Source organism: Triticum aestivum, chromosome 5D (assembly GCF_018294505.1).
Source record: "Triticum aestivum cultivar Chinese Spring chromosome 5D, IWGSC CS RefSeq v2.1, whole genome shotgun sequence".
Classification (NCBI taxonomy): Eukaryota; Viridiplantae; Streptophyta; class Magnoliopsida; order Poales; family Poaceae; genus Triticum; species Triticum aestivum.
In genome coordinates, this window is record NC_057808.1 from 547,017,850 (window position 1) to 547,039,617 (window position 21,768).

Here is a 21,768-nt window from a genome sequence, read left to right on the forward strand (position 1 = left end):
TCGTCATCTAAACCTCTTGTGCATCTTCATAGTGTTCCTGGTTGATCGTAGGGTGATTTTTTGTTTTCTACTACGTTTTCCGACATTTCGTGGTACAAGTATGTATTGCTCGATGTTTGATCAAAGGGAAAAAGCCAGGGGAAATATTCGTTATTTATATTCTAATGATATTGGAGATTAAAATGAGAGGTGTTCCCTCACCGGTTATGTTTTTCTTCTCTGTGAATCTTTTATTAGCTAGACAGAAACTGTGCAGCATGTAGTTGGTTTGTCATCAATATAAGTTGAGTTCATGTCAGTGACCTAGGCAGTGAAGGAAGCCATTTGGATGCATATTTATTTTTGTGATTTGGGTATTGATCAAGTTGATTGAGTTGTGTTTGTGATAGTCAAAATGCGATTCACCTTGCAAAAGATAAAAATTTCATCAACGAACCAAGCATATTGATGTGTACAACTCCTACATCAGGCATCATGTGAGAGAAAAGACTTTGTATATTGAGAAGTTGGCAAGAGATAATCCAGTTGATATGTTAACGAAGACGGTCCCAAGGCTAAGTTTGATAATTTTGGACTTGATGGGCATTTGTGCATGTCCGAGCCAGCTCCCTTGAGGAACACCGGAGGCGGAGAGTATATCACTTGTTGATTTGTTCATGCGGAGATGAATCTTTTGGAGATATGACTTGTTCATCAACAAGCTGGATGTGTTTGTTTAATGGCTCAATCATCACTGAGGTGGAGAATTGTGAAATTGTGGGGCTCTTATATCGCCATTTGAAAGCCATATTGGCCATTCTAACATGCAAAAAAAACACATAGGTATGATGTATCAAGATGGCAATGGGGCCCCGAAACCCGCGTCCCCTCGGATTTTTACCCTATTAGGGGACGGGGATGGGTGACTTTCTATCCCCGCGGGGCTGCTCGTGGTTACATTATAAAACCCGGCATGTTTCGAGGGTTTAGACCCATTTGAGTACTACCCGAACCCGATACCCGACGAAACCCGTCAAAATACGTTATTTAGCATTGCACCCATCCATCTTGACTCAAGTGGCCCAAAGCCACAGTGCCCGAGCAGCCGAGCCCCACAGCGTAAGGCCCTGGAGTACAAACCAACCCCTCGCTCGGTCACTACAGTGTCGCTCGCTCTTCAGGCCTCTCTCTCCCGCACAACACAACACCTAAACGTAAACCTAGGCCCCCCCAGCCGTCGCCTGCTGCTGTAATATGCTCCTGTTTTTCTTTCAAATGTTGTTGTTTTCATTGATTGCTCGTGGGGACGGGTTCCCCGTGGGTTTTAAAAACCCGACGGGTTTAGGGGACGGGCAAAAATTTAACCCCACGCACGTTGATGGGGACGGGGACGGGTTTGCGATTTTCTTGTGGGGATGGGTTTGGGCAAGCAAAACCCGGTGGGTTTCGTCCCCGTTGCCATCTTGAATGATGTACGCTGAAATAGGAGTTGTTTGCCGTATATAGTTACCAAAACAGAGGGGGATTTCTGCAAACCTGTTTATTTAGGCCCCTCACCTAGCTCGGGAATAGACAGAGAGTTGAACTTTTCTGTTTTTGAGAGAGTTCTCGGGTTAGGAGTGAAGTCAGGTCATTTGATCTACAAATCCACCCAAACCCGAGTGCTAAAAATTGGTGATTTGGAGCTTGCCTGCCTTGTTAACTTTTCATCTTGTTCTTGATTCACCTCTGTAGTGAAAAATTGCTCGTCGCTGCCCGTGTTTTTTTTTCCTCATGAGGGGTTTTCACGTAAATCCTTGTGTCTCTTCTTGATTTGGTGTTTCCCTTATCATATTGGTTGCTGCTCGAGTGCTTGCTTGTTATTGGTACCTACCTATTGCTCAAGTTTGCTATGGTCTGATTGTGTTGAGTGTTGACATTAAAGGCATGCGCTCTTTCATATGTTGATATATTGATGTCGCAATGAGCTACTATTGCGATACACATTGTTGCGGTGAACATTAAATAGCTTGGTGCTTGTGAATTTCATGATATATAGTTCAGATTTTATTTATGCACACAAAGTGTTGGCTGAAATGCATGTGAAAAACTGATGGCTCACTGTTTTGGTCGTCTTCGCTACGCCTCTTCGCTTATGTATATACAGTAATAGTAGCATGAAGTGAGGACGGTTAGCTCTGTGTGTCGACGACAATCTTGCCAGTCGCGTGGCCTTCGATACTGGTCTGCCACGCCTTGCCCGCGTCGCCCAACGGGAACCTCGAGTCGATCACCGTCTTGAGCTTGCCGTCCCTGAGCAAGGCGACCAAGAACTCCAGGTCTGCCTTGTTGGGCGACACGAGCAGGGGCACGAGGCGCTTCTTGGAGAATGTCACCCCGTGCAGGATATATCTGAGGATGGCCCACAAGTTTGGGGTGATGTCTATCACTCTCCCCCCGGCGTCGCTCAGCAACGGCCGGAATGACGACCAGCTGACGCCGACGGTGCAGTGAACCACGCCATCGTACTTGGCGCCGGACGGGCTCAGCAGGCTAGCCCCCTCCGGGGTCCTGTAGTCCATCACCTCGTCCGCGCCCAAGCCCTTGACAAGATCCATGTTGCGGGCGCCACAGGTGGCGGTGACATGGAGGTTGGCCAGCTTCGCAAGCTGCACCGCGTACAGGCCTACGCCGCCGGAGGCTGCGGTGATCAACACGTTTAAAGGCTTGCTGCCGGCGCCGTCGAGGTGAAACTTGGCACCAATGGACCTCAGCGCCTGGAGCGCAGTGCCTGCGGCAATGGGAAGCCCGGCACCCTCCGCCGCACAAACCTCCGGTGGCCTTCTCACAGTCAGGTTTGCGGATGCAACAGCGTACTCTGCGAGGCCGCCTCCGTTCTGTAAGAGACAGAGAAGACATTGATGAGCTTTACTTTGAAAGCAGCTGGAAGATGAAACACACGTACGTGGAAAGAGATGTTGAGGAGGTTCCCCTTACAAGAGACTTCAACATGGCCACAACTTGATCCCCCACTATGAGACCTTCCACTCCAAGACCGACACCCACAACTACTCCTGCAACATCTGTCACTGCGGGGGAAAACAGGCTAGCTGTTAGCAAGTTGTTTGATGAATTGAGCAACAGCAAACAAAATTCATGATTTATTTATATAGAATGACACTAGGAATGAGGATATATAGTCAATCACCTGGGATAAAAGGCAGTCTACGAGGCAGCAGAGGCCGCAAGTCCCCTTTCTGTATCTTGCAGTCAAGTGGATTGATGGCTGCAGCTTCTACTTTCAACAGGACCTCATTCTTCTTCGCTGAAGGGACGGGGACTTCCACATGCTGCATTATTAATAAGAGAGATTTCAGAATTACAATATGTTTTTTTACTATAAAAAATTCTACTACTTTATTTTCATATACTCCGTCTGTCCCATAATGTAAGAGCGTACGGGAGTAGTAATTAATAAGCCGCAAAAGCTTCAGGCAAATCAATAGGGCTGCGGGACCAGTGACCACCGAAGAAACCAGTGCCTCGCTTTCCCCAAGGAAAACACAGAGTTGCGGGACCAGTAATTCTAACCTTGAGGCCGGCGGAGCCTCCGCCGCAGGCGTCGTACAGCACCGCCCGCATCTTCGCCGGCGGCGTCGCAGCTGGGGTGGCCATGGGCCGGGAAACAACAGAGCAAACGGAGGGGAAGCTAGCGTCGCAAGTATCGTTGACTCCTCACTCGTCGTAAGAGCTGGTGCTTGGCCGGAGATGGCTTTCTAATTCTTGGGCTGTGAGATCTATATACACGAGGAATCATGGGTTTCGCCGCGTGGGTCCACTCGTCATGTGTATCGAGTGTTAGTACTAATTAATCTTGTTGTCAAATACTATCAGACTTTGCATGTCGGCAAGGTACTAAAAATAAAAATGTGATCGAGGCTGGGGATTACTATACTAGCATGTCGGCAAGGCTTGCAAAATATCAAGGCCTCCGTGCCTTACAAGCTATAATAAGTAAAAATAGGTGCAGCTCGCTAGCATGAGCTGTAAAAGTATATATGACAGATGCGAGTTGTTAGGGGCCTCCCATCTGCGCCGCCAGGGTCCTCCTCCTGCCTCCCTCTCCCCGGGCGAAGCCCGACCGACGCCGGCGCCGGCGGGGCGTCTTCTTCCCCACGCGCGATGGGGCGGCGCGGGCCGGCCTCCTCGGGCATGGACGCAACACAGGGCGCTGCGGCGCGGCGGCTCGCCGGCTTGGGGTGCCTGCGCGGGTGATGCGGCGGCGTGGAGGACGTCGTGGCGGTGGCGACCCGGTGCGGCGGCCCTGGAAGGTGGAGGTAGGTGAAGCATAGGCCTCTCGCGGCGGCATGGCGTGGCGATGTCCCTGTCCAAGGTGGATCTGCGCGGCGATTTGATGGCTTTGGCTCCAGATTGGATCGGATCAGCAACGGTGACGAGCGCGGGGATTCATCTCGGCGGCTCTCGCGGTTTGGCGAGGTGGGGTGGCGGCCCTCCTACCAGGCTCCAGTGGTGGCACACGCAGGCAGTGGTCGGTGTATCAGGGCTCCTATCGTGGCAGTGCTATTGTGAATGGTCGCCAGATCTGGGTGGCCATGTCTGGGGCTTTGAAGGCGGTCTGCACGGTGCACATGTTGTCGGTTGGATGCTCATGGGAAAGATCTGGGTGAAAACCTGGTCTCTGGCTTGTGGCCGGAGCTGGTGATGGTAACGCCCTCGGCATCGTTTTCTTCTTGAAGGCATCATCGAGTTGAAGCTCCCAACTCCTTTTGCTACCTCCGGGGGAAACCCAAGATCAGTCGATCGGATGACGCCGGCGCATTTGTGTCGTTCCCTCCTTGGGGGCGTCATTCTTGGAGGTGTGCATTGGCTTGAGGGACCAGTGGACGGTTCCAGCGGTGGAGCGGCATTCCATGTGACGCATTGACGACATGGAGTCTCGGCGGCGTGGCGCGGCAGGGCCTCGGCGACGGACGTGTGATGATGGACGCGCGTAGGGAGGAGGCATTGTCTGGAGCCGTGGGGGCGTCGGCGGCAGGCCTGGCAATGTTGAGGCATCAGTGCCTGCTCTGAAGATGGATCAGTGGAAGACGACGGTGACGACCTATGAGAGTGCGTCGGGCCGGTTTGCGCCCCAAACCCAGTATGTGGCTTGGTTGGGGCCTCCGGCTTTAGATGTTAGGCATTTGTGCGATGTCTGTTTGGTATTAGGCTCGGACTATCGTCACCCCTTCATCAAGTGGATAGGAGTAGCGACAGATGGTGCAAAGATGATAGATTCAGACTACCTGATATACTCGTTTGTAAGATCTTTGTGAATAATTAATAAATGGTTGCATGCATCTCCCAGATGCAGAGGCCGGAGATGATCCTCCTTTAAAAAAAATAAGAAGCAAGAACTTTTCTTAGGTCGGCTGTAAATTAAGGTCATATGGAATGGACTCAAGTGTCTCCTCGTAATGTAAGCTTGTTATGTACTGAAAAATATAGCTTCATCTCCTCACGTGTGTGTTCGTGTTTTCTGGCCGAATCGAATTAATAGTACGCGCATGTATGTGAATAGTCGGTCTTGGTTCTTGCGTGAAGAACTGCACACATCAGTCAATTTACCCAAAAATCTCAATCTGATGGAGAAAGGTAGGTTATGTGTTTATACTTCAACACTTCTCCTCATGTATGGCTTCCTCGGGTCTAAACGTAGAGTAAGAATAGGCTGAATTTTAATTGTGGCAGCCTATCTTGAACTCAAGTCCTTTTGGCTTCGATACCATGTGTGAGAGAGAGAGGGAGAGAGAAACAGAGAGAGAGATTGATGGAATTGATGTTGTATTTTTTGAGCCTTGTAGGCATATGTATAAGAGTACGTGATCAATTTTGAGTACAAGACAAGGTAGAATTAAATCCTACGCTATCCTATGTTTTCTAACTAAAGTCATGATACACAACATCCTCCGCAGTCACAACAGGAGCGACGTAGGAGGTGAGACTGAAGAGGAATGCGATGATCTTGCGGTTGTTTCCCGCGGCCTATGAATCAACAATCATGCATTTCTGATGGTGCGTGAACAGTCCCCACAATCTGGAAAGAAAAAATAATTATATAGTACCATGTGCTGAAATTTTGTCTATTTTGAGCCTAGCCTAATAGCAGTTTCAGAAATTCCTAATAAATTCTAGATGCTCACGCAGCCCATTCGTGCAAGGCAAGAGGTGGAACTAAAGTTTAGTCTCACATTGCTAGTTTAGAGGGAGTTGGACCTCTTTATAAGGGAGGCTCTTTCTCCACATGTATGAGGATGAGAACAAGAGGGACATTCACGCGCGCTCCTCCTCTGCCGCCCGCCTCGCCACGCCGCGGGTTGCGGGAATGAGCCGAGCCGATGTCTAAGTTTTTGCCACGCACGACGGGTATACGAAATGTCACGCAAAAGCTGAAACGTTTTTGTTGTAGTGGCTCGTCACGACGCGCTGCGCTTGCGGGAATGAGCCGAGCCGATGTCTAAATTTTTGCCACGCACGACCAGTATACGAAAAGTCACGCGAAAGCTGAAACGTTTTTGCTGTAGTGGAGAATTGAATACGAACGGCGCACCTCTTTGCCTGCTGCCTGTTCGTTTCGTCTCCCTCGTTCTCTTCAGCTCCCGTGGAGAATTGAATACGAACGGCGCACCTCTTTGTCTGCTGCCTGTTCGTTTCGTCTCCCTCGTTATCTTCAGCTCCCTGCGCAGCCTCTCGCCTCCTTCTCTTGTGCCTATAAAAGGGAGGTCGCTCCTCTCAAAGAGACGCACCAGAACCTCTTCTTCCTCTCGCCACAAGTTCCTGAGCACTGCGCTGCTACTACGTTCTTCTCCATCCCGGCTTGCGGCGTGCACCGCAGGTCGGGACAGTAGGCCTCCGAAACCGCACCTTTTGAGTCATGTACGGGAGAAGGGTGATAAGGTTTTTGGGGAGCGCTCAGCGCGACTACTGACTTCTTCGTCACGGACGCCCCGGACTCCGACGACTACTTCCCCGACGATGACTTCTTCCCCGACGTCGACAACCTTCTCGACGACATGGCTGGCGAGGACACCGATCCCAAGACCGGTGCATCTGCTCCCGTTCTGTACGTTCTCATACTCTTCCTGTTAGAGGTTCTGTCACAACTTCTTACTCTAGTGTCTGTTCTAGATGTGTTCGGTTCTAGTTCATATATGCAGATACTGTTTACCTTCTCTTTGTCAAATTGCATGATTTGTTTTATCACTGCTATACTAGTCGTGCTTTATCTAGTATTTCTGTTAATAAAATTATTCGGTAAATTGCTCATATTTCCAACAATCCAAAAACCTTATTATAGGCAATTTACCCCAAGTGGTTTTGCTGCTTCCATGAGACCTCCTATGTTTGAGGGTATTCACTATAAGAGGTGGCGCGTGAGAGCGGTCTTATGGTTTCAAACCATGAGTTGCTATGACGCCACTCTTGGCAAACCTGGAGGGGAGCTTGATGCTCAACAGGCACAAGCTTTTCAGAAAATGGATACTCTGTTTAAGGCTGCTCTCTTGAGTGTTCTTGGTGAGAATATAGTTGATGCTTACGCATCAATTGATAATGGAAAAGATATGTGGGATGCACTCGAGGCCAAGTTTGGGGTCTCGGATGCTGGCACTGAGTTGTACATCATGAAGCAATTCTATGATTACAGGATGACTGAAGAGCGCTCCGTGGTTGAGCAAGCTCATGAGATACAGTCATTTGCTAGAGAACTTGAGCACTTCAGTTGTATGCTACCGGACAAGTTTGTTGCCGGAGGTATCATCACTAAGCTTCCTCCTTCGTGGAGGAACTTTGCTACCTTACTGAAACATAAGAGACAGGAGTTTTCCGTCCCGGATCTCATTGGCACTCTTGATGTGGAAGAAAAGGCGAGAGCAAAGGACACACGTGCTCGAGGTATTGAGGGAGGATCTAGTGCCAATCTGGTACAGAAGAAGAACTTCCAGCCCCACAAGTTCAAGAACAAGGGAAAGTTTGATGGTAAAGCAAAGTTTGATGGGGAGAACAAGGCTGTGCAACACACGAACTTCAAGAAGAAGAATGACAAGAAGAAAGGTGTTTGTCATGTGTGTGGGGATCCTGATCATTGGACTCCTAGTTGCCCTAATCGCTATGACAAGCGTCATCCTGGGAAAGGCGGCAAGACCGCTAATATTGTCATTGGAGACACTGACATGAAGGATGCTGGGTATGGTATATTTCCCACTATTCTTTCAGTATGTCATTCTCCTGATTTGTTGATTGACACGGGTGCTAATGTGCATGTATGCGGTGATATTTCCATGTTTTCGTCTTATCAGACCGCAGGGACTTCAACCGTGCTGATGGGCAACGGTTCAAGTGCTTCTGTTCGTGGTGTTGGCACGGTCGATCTAAAGTTTACTTAGGGGAAGATCGTGCGGCTAAAGAACGTGCATTATGTCCCCTCCATCAATAAAAATCTCTTTAGCGGATCTCTTCTGTGTAGAGATGGCTATAAGCTTGTCTTTGAGTCGAATAAATTTGTAATATCCAAGTATGGAACCTTTGTCGGTAAAGACTATGAGTCAGGAGGCCTGTTTCGTTTATCCTTATTAGACGTTTGCAATAAAGTTGTTAATCATATTTGCAACAATAGTGAATCAAATGTGTGGCATTCACGTCTTTGTCATATTAACTTTGGTTGCATGTCACGACTAGCGAAGTTGAACTTAATCCCTAGTTTCACCACTGTCAAGGGATCTAAGTGTCATGTTTGTGTGCAAACTAAGCAACCTCGTAAGTTTCACACGACTGCGGAAACGAGAAATCTTGCACCACTAGAGCTCATACATTCAGATTTATGTAAAATGAATGATGTTTTGACAAAAGGTGGAAAAAAATATTTCATGACGTTAATTGATGACTCCACTAGATACTGCCGTGTGTATCTTCTGAAATCTAAGATGAGGCTTTGAACTTTTTTAAGAAGTGCCTGGTTGTGGAACAAGAAGGGCCTGGGTCTGGTGGAAGGAAGGCGGAGGACTCCCGACCGGAGAGATGCCGCTGTTTGAGGTGAACGATCGATAGATACGCTCTTCACATCCTATGCTGGAGCCCAGGCCTTGTTAATTCCGGCCCAGGCTCAGGTGATGAAGCCCAGCTGGGTCCACCCTAACTCTAATTGGGCTGCACAAGGCAGAAAACTGAGCCCTAGACTCCCGCCATTTTCCACTAAAAAAAAGTAAACTCCAGCTTTTTTGTTCGAGTGGAACGCCATTTCCTGCAGACTGCAACGTGTTCCGCACAATTGTATCAAAGAATATCACGAGAGGAGCACATGCTAGCTTCGGGGTAATATCACTGAAAAAAAATACGACGCTACAGCATCATTAATAGTGTGCTGAGAATGCTCATTATATGAATCATTGTACAATATGTTGCTAATAGCAGATTTTAAGAACGACGCAACTTTGGTATAGCGCCCAATTTTTTCACTAGATGATACGATACTATAAGAGCATCTCCAACAGCCGCGCCAAACAAGAGTCGCGCCGCAAAATTGCCCATTTTAGCGCGCGCGCAACCGGTATAGTGGCTCCAGCGGGCGCGCAAAAACCGCGCGCACGGCATATGTAGTTCAGCGCGCGGGCCGAAACTCCATCGCGCGCCGCTTATTTGCTGCGCCCGCTCCCGCGCGCTCGCTCGCAACTCACCGTTCCGACGCTTCCCCGGCCTATCCCCGCGCCGCGGCGGCTTCCTCCGCCCCCCTCTAGTCACCGCCGCCCCTCGCGCGCGTCCGTCCTCCGACGAGCAGCGCCCGGGCGCTCGCTGCCGCTCGGCGCCCGCAAGGTGTTCGACAAAACGCCTGCAAGGTATGTATTGCTCAAACTTCATGAATTTGGTGCATGTTGATTGTAGTTTTTATAGCATAGTATTGAACATTGTAGATGAGTTCGACGTATGATTCTTCCGAAGAAGAATTTGATATGGAAGAGGAGGAGGATCTTGCAATGATCCTAGCTATGCACATCAATAAAAAACCGAAGCACGGTGGTTCGGTTATGGGTCGGCAGAAAATTTGGAGGGATAGGATCGATGCCCATAACAGATTGATGAGGCACTATTTCGTGGAGAATCTCACATACCCAGAGTCATACTTTCGTCGCCGGTTTAGGATGAGCACCGCGTTGTTCAGGCGCATTGCAGAGAAACTGACGAGCCATGACCGGTTTTTTCAGCAAAGGAGGAATGCCGCCGGAGAGATCGGGCATAGCACCTTTCAGAAGATGACAGCCGCTTTGCGTATGTTGGCATACGGTATCCCGGCTGATCTAGTTGATGATCACTTGGCTATGGGTGAGAGCCAAGCCATCATGTGTGTCAAGCGCTTCGCAGTCGGAATTGTGCAACTGTTTGGCCAGGAGTATTTGAGATCTTCCAATGCTGAAGACGCCGCAAGGCTATTGGAGGTGAACAAAGCTCGCGGTTTCCTTGGTATGCTTGGCTCAATAGATTGCATGCATTTGGAGTTGGAAGAATTGTCCAAAGGCATGGCATGGGCAATTCCACGGTCAAAAAAAGGGTTCCACTATAATCCTTGAAGCGGTGGCCGATCAAGAGACTTGGATTTGGCATGCATTCTTTGGAATGCCTGGATCTTTGAATGACATCAATGTTGTCAACCGGTCACCACTGATGAATAAGATTGCAAATGGTGATTTTCCACCGGTGCAGTTTGTAGCAAATGACCGTACATATAACTACGGCTATTATCTAGCGGATGGCATTTATCCAAAGTGGCAAACCTTTGTGAAGCCGTTGAAAAAGCCGGAAGGTAAGAAAAGAAAAATCTTGATTTCCACAATGCTCGGGCGGCGGCTAAAAAAGATGTGGAGAGAGCTTTTGCAAGCCCAATTTGCTATTGTGAGAGGACCGGCTAGATTTTGGGATCAAAAAATGCTTTGGTACATCATGCAGGCTTGTGTGATCATGCATAACATGATCATCGAGAATGAGCGTGGCCAAGATATAGACTACTTTCAGTATGAGCGCTTGGAACATCCCGTGCGAGTGCAACGGAGGGCTGAAAGGGTCGCCCGTTTTGTTACCTCCTACCATGCCATTCGACGTCCCGCAGCGCATGATGATCTTTAGAAGAATCTCATTGAGGAATGGTGAGCATGGAATGGACGACAAAGAGCATCATGATTTGTGCGTTCGATATTGTATTGTTGAACTATTTGTTGTGTTTATTGCACTATTTGTTGTTTTGAACTATAAACTGTTTGTTTGAGTTGTAATAACGAAATTGAACTATTTATTTTAATTTATTTTGTTTGTGTTTGATCTTTTTTGCTTCTGTTTTGAAATGCATATGTTGTTTGTGCAAGAGTCGCGCGCGCTGCTAGAGCTGCACGCGCGCTGCATTTTTACGCGGCTGCTGGAGCGAACGCTGCCCGCCGCGTCAAACCAGGCGATGGGCGCGCGGCAAAATAGTTTTTAGTGCGCGGCGCATTCGGCGGCTGCTGGAGATGTTCTAACATGTGGCCGCATCAGACATGAAACAACGGCCAAATTCAATCAACAACACGGGGCGAAGCTCCCCGTAGGGCAAGTAGGGCGGCTATTGCACGTGTTCTCCGCGAACAACAGCGTATTGCGGGTAGGCTAGGCTGGATTAGAGCCAGCTGCAAAGGATTGCACCAACATGTGATGCTTTATGCAACAACAGTTATATTTTGAGCAAATTCGACCACAATAGTTGGTGGTTTGTTGAGTAGGGCGTTTCGGTGCCGAGACTCATCTGCACCCGGTTAAATTTTTTTATAAAATATTCAAAACAAATCCAAATTTTTTTGTGTGATAGAAAATTTGATGTGTGAGGCCCACTTCAAACTTCAAGTCATTTGAACATCTGAGCAGCTCTCAAGAAAAAAGACAAATCAGGCCAAAACAGTATATGAACAGTAAACATTTTTACAGACCCTCAATTTGTCTTTTTTGCTGAGACCTCCTCAGATGTCCAAATGATTTGAAAATCAGAGCGGACCTCACGCATGAAATTTTTTACCGCATTTGTTTTGATTTTTTTCGTCAGCGCGGGTGTAGATGAGCTCGGGTGCAGAGATGGATTTTCGGTGGTTTGTGTACATTTCTCTAACATGCACACACCACATCTCAGCATATGCATGAAAAATACCCACCATGACAAAAAAGATACATGGGACCATCTCAATAATTAAATCCAATAAATCATGTACTCAAAATATTTCTTTTAGTTCTGTGTTACTCATCTAAATATTTGTTTCAGTTCTCGTATTATATATCCAAATATTCATAACAATTAAATCTCATCAAAACATATTGCACCAATCCCCTAGCAACGCGAGTATGCGGCGCGCATCATGCAGTAACAAAATTAAGCAAACCACAAAATTTCACCCAAAAAACTAGCCATCTACGTTATTACAGTTTTTCTTTTTCTTTTTTCTTTTGAGTACTGTCTCGTTAGGCCTTGTACAGTGCTAGTTGCTCAGAGAGGTGCTTAAATAAATAAACTGGGTTTTCTGAAGCACCGGTTCATATTTCTACACGAGAGACGCCTGATTAGCACCGGTGCTTAAGAAAAGTCTGATTTATTTCTTCAAGCACCTTTTCTAAAGCACCTTGCATTGTACAAGATCTAGTGTTCTTTGGATCCTAACAATTGGTTAGCTTAATTACGTGGTGAGAGCATCGGGCAGAGATGACTGCGCGCCGAGGACCTTGCCGCCGACGTCCGGGAAGCACTCGTGGCCCGGCAGTGGCCCGATGCCGCCGTCCCTGTCCACCTTCACGGGGTACCGCATCAGGTGGCCCCTCGTCGCCTCGTCCGGCGACACGTACGCCCGCCAGTTCTCCTCCGCCGCCGCGTTCACCCGCCGTACGCACTCCTCCGACTCGGGCCGCCGGAACCACTCCTCCGCCCTGCCGCCCAGGTGCTCCGCCCACAGCGACATCCTGTACCCGTACACCTGCAGCACACATAACACAGTACACACGGTTCTTGTCATCTGCCGTGCATGTTCCATCCATGGCTTCCATGTTTGGATGAACTTGCTCCTACCTGTCCGCGAGGAGGGCCGCCGCGGTTTCCGGCCGAGGTGTGGTGCGGCTGGTACGCGCCCATGGCGATCTCCGTGTCCCTGGACCCTTCCATGGACCTCTGGTTTATGTTGGCCGACCCGATCACCACGTACTCGTCGTCCACCACCATTCCTTTGGAGTGCACGTAGATCATGAACCGCCGGTGCTTCTGCGCCATGCCCTGCAAATTTGCAACAACCAACATGACCTTCAATGAATGTCACCGAATTCCAGTACAGCATTCGTAATGCATGTAATTAATGGAAGCAGAGAGGAGAAATGGATGATGTGTTGTGCAGTACCAGAGCAGAGTTGTCGTTGCATAAGCTCGCCTCTGGAGTGGCGGCGAGCTCGCGTCTCCCGAGGCAGTAGAAGTTCAGATAGTCTTGAGGATGGGAGTCGACGAGACCCTGGCTCTCGAGAGCGTCCGCTATGATCTTGTACATCATAGACATGGTTTGCCCCTTCAAAAGTTCACCATCATCATCATCGTATATAAGGAAATGATTCTATACTCCTTGGAGTATGTACTCTCACACCTTATATAGGACCACTGAGACGAATCGGTTACATCTATTTATTATTTTTAAATAGGAGTAGTAATTACTCCCTCCGTTTCATAATTCTTGTAGTGGTTAAAACCACAACAAGAATTATGGAAACGGAGTCATGCCTACCATATTAGAATCTGATGGTGTGCTAGTGTCTCATTTTAATGAATTGACTTCAATATATATAAAAAATTGTGAGTAGATTGACACATAATTCTTATTTTTCAAATGTTGAAATTTCTCCATCCAAAGAACAAGATGAAACTTCGACTATAAATCTTGGTGTTTTCAAACGTTTGCCATATGGTATGTTCGCTTTTTTTCTTATGAGGAATCGCACGGATATGTTCTATTGCTTTCGGTTCATGATTTTGTCGGTTTTGTGAGTTAATCGTCACAAGAATACCTACGGACGATGCTCGAAAAAAGGGATACCTATAGACTTAGGTTGGGAGCAAAACCTGCCAAAAGAGGATTGGCTGCACTGCTGCTGTGGTTGGGATGCCTTCAGGCCACATTGGGATAACAATGTAGACCGCAAATCGCTGCTTCGCTTTGATCTTGCTCGCAATCTTCAAGGCCAGCTCGACGGGTATTAAATTGTCTGCACCTAAACATTACAATCGTAAGAAGATTAATTTAGCATCGTTGCGATCAAATCAAGAACGGGTTGTGATTTTGATTTATTTGTGTACCTGTATTTTTGTGTGAATGCCAGCAGAATGAAGACCCAATGAAGTACTGGTTCTCGATGTATATGAAGTGTTGTGCAGACCTGATGGCTTTCACGTATGCACTGTGTATGCTCCTGTCAATTTTTAGATTCTTGGCACAAACTAGATTCTGAAGAAGAAATGGGAGGTTATCGAAAAAGGTGTGTAAATAAATGGACACATTTTTCATGGTATATCATCGTGCATGGAAAGGATTCGTTTTTTGAACCTAACCTGTGACTGTGCCTCTTGGACAAGTTTAGGAAACCCCTTGACAGATCCTGAGTCAATTGACCTGAAAACCTAGAACACCAAAGTAAGTAAGAAAAGATAGCATCTCTGACATTTCTATAAGTTTGTTTGTGTATTGGATTGGATAATAAAAGTTATAGTCATATATATATACCTGTACATGCCAGTTTTCTGTGTCCTGTTCGTGACAAACACGCGCATTCGCCTCATCGGTAGAAGGTGAAACGATCCAGGGCATCCGTTTAATCTTGATCAATGTGTCGTAATGCCAAATAACAACCTTTTTAAGGTTGACCCTCCATTTCGTGGCTTTACGCCATCGTTGTTCGAAGTTTGTCAATATGTCATAGGCGGCAGGACCCTCGACTTTGCAGTGCAAGTCATGCCAGGGTTGTCTGGGTCCATAAGAATTAACCTGCATGCAAATCAGAAGAACAAAATAGATGCTCCGAGGTTTTAATTCATTTTAAGAGAGTATCACAGTTGACAATGTCGAATGTGGCTGCTAGCTGATAGTACATTGTAGTGAAATTCACCGTATTTTGTTTTTGGATAAGGACCAGAAGTAAGAAAAAGTAAGAAGCAGAGGAAGAGGAACTTACAGGGAAGGTAGGATTATGAAAATCCTTGTGAAAAACAGTGTCAAGGTCATTGAAAAGCCTATGCTCAGGCGTATCATATCTGCCGTCACACAGGTCCAGACCGCCGAGGAATGCGGTGATGTTGCGGTTGTTTCCCGCGGCCTGCGAATCGACGATCACGCATTTCTGATGGTGCGTAAACAGAGTCCCCACAACCTGGAAAGAAAAACTAATTATATACCATGAACCATTGTAGCATATCAATTTGATTTTAGCAGCACATTGGGCGGGCAAGGAGATAGATCCTGACGCACGTACGTGCTGCTTGAAGATGCTGAGCTTGTTGCTGCCGTAGCGGGGAACCAGCACGCAGTGGACGCCCGAGTGCCTGAAGAACTTCCTGCTCTCCTCGTCGTGGGTGTGCATCACGCCGTCCTGCACCCAGCCTAGATTTTATTGCCGTCAGACCATTCTTCATTCACTTTTAAGATTTCTCCATTGCGTCTTGTCGAAGAAATGGAGAAAGTAATGGCTTGATGAACTGAATGATGAAGAGCAAATGCAGATGTAGAGTAAGCAGGGCAGAGGAGCATGTATACATACCGTTTTGAGGAGGAACCTGTCGTGCGAGGTCTTGTCGTCCCAGATGAGCATGACCACGCGGACGCCCTCGTGGACCTTGCCCTTGAGGAGCTCCCCGAGCGTCTTCATGGCGGTGCCAGTGCCGGCGCCGGCGGCGGGCTCCCTGACGAGCCGGACGGGGTGGTGGATGGACCAGCCGACGACGTAGACGAGGTGGTGCGCGTCGACGACGGCGCGGGAGATGTCCTCCCAGCACCGGCCGTGCGTGTACGTCGCGCCGCCGTCGAGCTCGATGTCAGGCAGCTGCCCGTCGGCGACGTGCGCGTCCTGGTAGAGCGTGACGCGGCCGCCCCGCCGGAGCGGGAAGTAGGCGTTGGGCACGCCGGCGCACAGCGGGCTGCTGTCGTGCTGCAGCTGGGCAGGGGTGTAGCGCAGGGAGAAGCGCAGCTCGGCGGCCGGGCTGTGGTGGTGATGGTGATGGTGGTGACCGTGGTGGATGATGGGGAACCAGCCGTGGACGAGGGACCCGGCGGCGAGGCGGCGGGCGGGCACGGAGGCGACGCCGATGAGGCGGGCGCCGAAGACGTGGTTGTCCTTGACGTGGAGGTCGAGGGTGGCGGCGGCGTGCGCGACCTCGACGCGGAAGCGCTCGTCCCACCGGGGCCCGCCGGAGTTGGGGATCACCCGGGTCTGCGCCACCGTGGCGCCCGCCAGGCAGAGGGACACGTAGGCGTAGCTGGCGCTGGTGATGAGCCGCTTCTTCTTCTTCTTGTGGGTGGTGCTGCCGCCGCTCCTGGACCCGCCCTCCCCGCTGACGCAGGCGGTGAAGCAGCTCCGCATCCGCTCCGACGTGATGTCCATGTTGGGCAGCCGCCTGGCCTCCGCGATCCACACCTCCAGGTCGCCGTGCAGGCGCACCGGCGCTTCGGCGCCCGTGGCGGAGCCCATAGATCACGATCGTGGAGCTGAGCTAGCTAGGAGGAGAAGAAGAGCTCCTCCATTGCTGGCGTTGGGTTGGGGTTGGTGACCAAGTTGGTGCGAGGAAGGTGGCTGGTCCATTGGCTTCGCTGGGGCGGGGTCTGCACGTTTGAAGAAGCGTCGACATCGCTGGCCATGTAGATCGTGCGCCTGGGCTGTGCCTCTGTACTGCCGTACCACTTTGCTTTCATCAGACTGTATATTAAAGCACAAAGCACACGTATAATGCCGCGTGCTTTCGTTTCATTGTGAACTGAACCTGTCATAAGAACTCGCTGCCAACTATTCGTAGGAAATTATGCGCGGACAAGCAACATCAGTGTCGGGGAAGCCTGCCGACCTATCCACGGTTTGATTCGCTTACGACTGCAGCCATTGGAAGCAACAACAGTGATACTCCGCCTTCACGTTTCACTCCACCAAGTGACATTGCCGACAATTCTTAACAGGCAGGCGTGCAAGCAAAACACCCACCCACCCAAATCGACCTACTCAAATCAAACAGGCGTTGGTACAATCAAACCACCAAGATCACAAGTATAGCATATAGTAAAGCGCCAGAGCATTACACAGCAAGTTCACATGACCAAAAATTTATTGCCAGACATAAAACCTCAGGACGGACCGGACCGAGCTTACGCAGCCATAGGGTCATCATCAGACCGCAGTCAGGAATGGTTTCCGCGTAATGTGTGAAGAAAATTCACGAGAGGGGCACATGCTAACTTTCAGGACATACTATGACAAGTGGCGATATCATCAGACACGGAACAGCTAGGTTCAATCAACAAACACTCCAAAACTCCGCCAAGATTGGGCTACTCATCCCGCCCGACAGTGTTTTAATTGTCTCCTCCCTGGTGAAAAAAAAGGAGAGACCAACATCAATATAAGCATGTACTATTTCATTTCACAGGGAACAGATCAATCCACTACAGCAATATCCAAACATCATGAAAACCATGCATGAACAACTACTCCCTCCGTAAAGAAATATAAGAGCGTTTAGATAACTAAAGTAGTGGTCCAAACACTCTTATATTTCTTTACAGAGGGAGTACGTCGAAAAGCAGTGGTGCCACATAAGGATAGCAATAGCCTTTCTTACCTACGTGCAGATGAAAACAAACTAACCCATACACAAGAGAACATGCGAGCATCTCAACGAGTTTTTCATAAGTTTACTGATAGAGAAGAAAATGCAAGCACCGACTCAGCGAAAGCTAATAGACCAGACAAGCATGGAAGTTGATAAATTACTCTCAACCAGACCGCATTTGGAGCTTATGTTTCAATCAGTGCTGGCATGAAAATATGTTTGCAATTGCCAACAGTTGGAGGGTTAGGAAACTGTCCATAAATAAGTAACTTAATATACAGTAACTAATTGATTTATATTAGAATATATATACATTCTTCCTACAATGTTTTCAGCATATGAAACTGCGATGTGCCTTAAGTTTAGTACCAAAGTGTTGAAGCCATAAACAAGAAGATGTCTGTACTTGGCAGACTATCAAAACTAAAAAATATGTTTCAAAAACATACTGATCTGGTAACCTTAGCGTAAATTATCATAATGATGATATATTTACAATGAGAAAAAAAATGAACACCATATTTGGCAATTTGGTATCAACCATAAAGACATATGGACCATAAATTTTAACCAACAAAGTAACAGTACGATAAGGACAAAGTGAGAAAGCAGTTACTTCAGAATGAGCAGGAACAGTCGAAGCTTTGGCCGACCACTTTGGAGGAGAACCATTGAATATGTATGAGCATTCAGTGAACGCAGCCCCTATCCCCACACCAGCTCCAAGGGCAACTGATGCCCAGCGGGTTGTTGGGCTACCTGTATAAAATAACACAAGCCAAACATGTATTTAACCATAGATTTGGTGACAGTTACTTCATGAAGTGTAAATTTGAGTTCTTCTCAAAGTGTTCCTTTCGGCATATGCCAACTCTGAATAATTTACAAGTAAATAAGATTATCAAATTTGAGAACATTCAAGAAAAATGCATGAATAATTGCTAGGCAAATTCATAATTGTGGATTATCAGGTGAAGAACAGACAGTTCACATAGCCAAAGAACTTTTTCAATAGTTCCCTAACCAACATCAGATACACAGTAACAAGTTGCATTGTTTACGCTTTATAGAACTTGTGAAATCAAACTCATTCTGGATACAAATAAAAGGACTCCAAGTTATTCAGCAGAATAGGATACAGGGAAACAGTTTGAGATTAGCTGATAACAAGCATCACATAGACATCAATGGACAAGCCCCTAAAGCTCGAGAATGAAACTGACTTAGGACTCTGCATACTGCAGCCTATATGGTGTAAGCAGTTTGCGTCACTGCTAGAACAGAACTAAGGTAGCGAGTTTAATGATGATTTAAGCGAAAGCAACATTTCACAAATTCACACTAGCAAAGATCAATAAAAATCATACCACAGCCCTATCAATTCCTGCAAAACACTTGGAATGAACAGCATCAAGACCGAACTCAGGAATCAGTAGGTCCGCTAGCTCACCATCTTCGATCATATAAAAAACATATCATATGCATCTTACGCCTAGATGCTGCTCTAAAAATGAGCATTGTGCAGATCTATGGCCTAAGTGGTATAACTATCTAGGACAGAATATGATTGAGCACTAACAGGAAAAGCGCTGTAATTTTGAAGGAACATTCAGTATTAAGTCCTCCACAGACCACAATCCCAGTTACAGCATTCTTTCTCTAAATTACCAGCCAGCCACAGGGAAATGATGATATAGCTCAAAAAGGAAAGCATTGCTCACACCAACTAAAATCAAACACAGAAGTTTTCCTGCCTACCCAGTAATTCAGGCATGTCTTGCTCTTCCTACACTAATTGATGAATGGATTGAAATGAGAATCTGGCCTCTACAGAGAATACAATCATACAGCAAATGAAACATAAGTGAATTTTCGCTTATGCTCATCGGAATCTCACAGCCCTCCACGCAAATCTGACTAGGGGAACTCAACTCCCGTGAAATTTGGGGCTCCAATCGCACAGGAAACGATCAATCTAGAGCGCCCTAAAGCAGGGCATGCGCATTAGTCCCGTACCCAAATGTTTCCGCCCGGAGGAGCGCGCCCTACCTACGCAGCTAGGGAATACCGCATGAGATTAGGCCAATCGAGATGGAGAGCGGGCATCATTTCCGCGCAACCCTAGATCAAGAGATACGCACGGAGGCGCGGCGAACAGATCTCGCGATGCAGCCAGCGAGGGGAAGGGAGAGGTGGGGAGCTTACGGAAGAGGATGAGGCCCCCGAAGGCGCCGGCGAGGGAGGAGTAGGCGACGCGGCGGATGGAGAGGTCGAGGCAGGCGTCCCACTTGGCGTCGAGGTCGTACCGCGGCGGGATCCCGGACCTGGCGGGCGGGGACGGCTTCGGCGCCGGGGCGGGGGCGGCGGCGGCGGGTGGCGCGGGCGCGGGCGCCGCGGCGGCGTTCTCGGGCGACTCCGCCATGGGAGGGAAGGAGAGGAGAGGAAGGGACGAGGGTTTCTCGCGACACGGGGAGGTGGAGGGGGAGGAGGGGAGGTGGGGTGGGGTGGAGACGCGACGCGAATGGGGGAGAGAAAGGCGGGGGAGGGTGGGGGGTGGGGGCCTGCCTTGCTGGCTTGCTGCTGCGGTCTGGGTTCGTGCGGTGCGGCGGAAGGGTCTGGTTGGGTCGGGTGCGCCGAGCCGGTCGTTTTCATGCTTGGAGTTGGAGAGCACCACATTTTGCAGCCTGTGGTTTTCTAACCTTTTCAAAGAGCGAAATTTCAAATCCAAATTCAAATTCAAGTCCCGATGCGAGTGGATTTTCTTTTCCGTTTCATGTTTGCAGCAGGTATATAATTCCTATCCCTGCAAGAAATGAGGTTTCTTAAAGTCGCCGGCATGAATATCTAAGCGTCACGCTAGCACGTTGATATTTTAAAAGGGGCATGGGGGAGGGAGGAGGGAGGGGAGGCCGTTGGACTCTGGACATGATCAAGCATGGCGTATCTCTTTGTCTCTGGCCCCTATATATCCTGTGATTGTGATGGATGTTAACCTGTTCTGCTCTCTCCAAGCAAAAAATTGTCTGGTGTCTGTCCGGTCGCGCAGTCCCCATTGGCCCACGCATTGTACCTTTCCTGCTGCAAGCTCTGTGTGGGTTGTGTTGGAAGTTGGAACTACTCTTAGAAGATAGTCCCTGCTGCTTTCGGACTGCCTGTACTAGCATGGCATGGCGGATGCATGTATATCCCTTTGTGCCACAAGAATCTCTGCCCATGTGATTCGCCGGCCCCCGTTAAATGGGGCAAGCAAAAGTATGCTACTCTTTCGTGGAAGCGGATCCAGTCTCTGTCTCTCAGCAACGGTTGGCCGTGCATCTTCTCTATAGCAATGGTACGCCCCAAAAAGGTGGACTACAAATAAGCCCAGAGAATTCTTTAGAACCTTACTGCGGTGTAGTAAAATACAAGAAATAGTTATTGTCTCTCTTGCAAGATCGCATGTGCGAAGTTTCTGTCTCCCCATGTTGCACAAGCGCAGGTAGCGGGAGCATGCATGACTTTGATCATACTTTGAGCTTCAGAATACGGTCCATCGGCCAAAGTAGAGCAACTTTCTCAAAATCTGTTGTTTTTAATACATGTTTTCAACGTCCTTCAGAATTTTAAAAAGAATGCAACACAAATATGCAAACTCAGGTTGTCACAAAGCTGCCACGACCACGGCCTCACGCGTCGGTGCCCGCGTCGCTCCCCCCCCCCGCCACTCCACCGCCGGCCACGCCACGGGCGCAGCGGTTGGCAAGCAAGCAAGCCCGTCGCCCAACGGGGAGGAGGAGAGGTGGGGTGGAGACGCGACGCAAATGGGGGGAGAAAGTCGGGGGGATGGAAGGGGTGGAGGCTGCCTTGCTTGCTCCTGCGGTCTGGGTTTGATGCGATGGTGGAGGGTCTAGTTGGGTCGGGTGCGCCAAGCT

The 21,768-nt window shown here is 48.6% G+C and overlaps 3 protein-coding genes across 3 annotated transcripts; all 3 read right to left on the reverse strand.

Annotated features, from left to right (window-relative positions):
- Nucleotides 1-2,014: 2,014 nt before the first annotated feature.
- On the reverse strand, nucleotides 2,015-3,728 carry LOC123126131 (chloroplast envelope quinone oxidoreductase homolog). Its single transcript, XM_044546525.1, has 4 exons — nucleotides 3,550-3,728; nucleotides 3,167-3,308; nucleotides 2,956-3,047; nucleotides 2,015-2,855 (listed from the first exon to the last, which is right to left on the reverse strand). The coding sequence occupies exons 1-4, from the start codon at nucleotides 3,631-3,633 to the stop codon at nucleotides 2,151-2,153; spliced, it is 1,023 nt and encodes a 340-aa protein (XP_044402460.1). The 5' UTR covers nucleotides 3,634-3,728; the 3' UTR covers nucleotides 2,015-2,150.
- An 8,533-nt stretch (nucleotides 3,729-12,261) lies between these two features.
- Nucleotides 12,262-17,068, reverse strand: LOC123123723 (phospholipase D delta). The gene is made up of 10 exons (XM_044544301.1): nucleotides 15,802-17,068; nucleotides 15,517-15,633; nucleotides 15,220-15,414; nucleotides 14,772-15,032; nucleotides 14,600-14,668; nucleotides 14,348-14,495; nucleotides 14,114-14,262; nucleotides 13,404-13,565; nucleotides 13,082-13,282; nucleotides 12,262-12,989 (listed from the first exon to the last, which is right to left on the reverse strand). Exons 1-10 carry the CDS (start codon nucleotides 16,726-16,728, stop codon nucleotides 12,696-12,698), a joined length of 2,523 nt encoding a protein of 840 aa, XP_044400236.1. The 5' UTR covers nucleotides 16,729-17,068; the 3' UTR covers nucleotides 12,262-12,695.
- A 198-nt stretch (nucleotides 17,069-17,266) lies between these two features.
- LOC123123724 (protein SPIRAL1-like 1) lies at nucleotides 17,267-20,368 on the reverse strand. Its single transcript, XM_044544302.1, has 3 exons — nucleotides 20,063-20,368; nucleotides 18,474-18,616; nucleotides 17,267-17,615 (listed from the first exon to the last, which is right to left on the reverse strand). The coding sequence occupies exons 1-3, from the start codon at nucleotides 20,277-20,279 to the stop codon at nucleotides 17,601-17,603; spliced, it is 375 nt and encodes a 124-aa protein (XP_044400237.1). The 5' UTR covers nucleotides 20,280-20,368; the 3' UTR covers nucleotides 17,267-17,600.
- Between the last annotated feature and the right edge of the window lie 1,400 nt (nucleotides 20,369-21,768).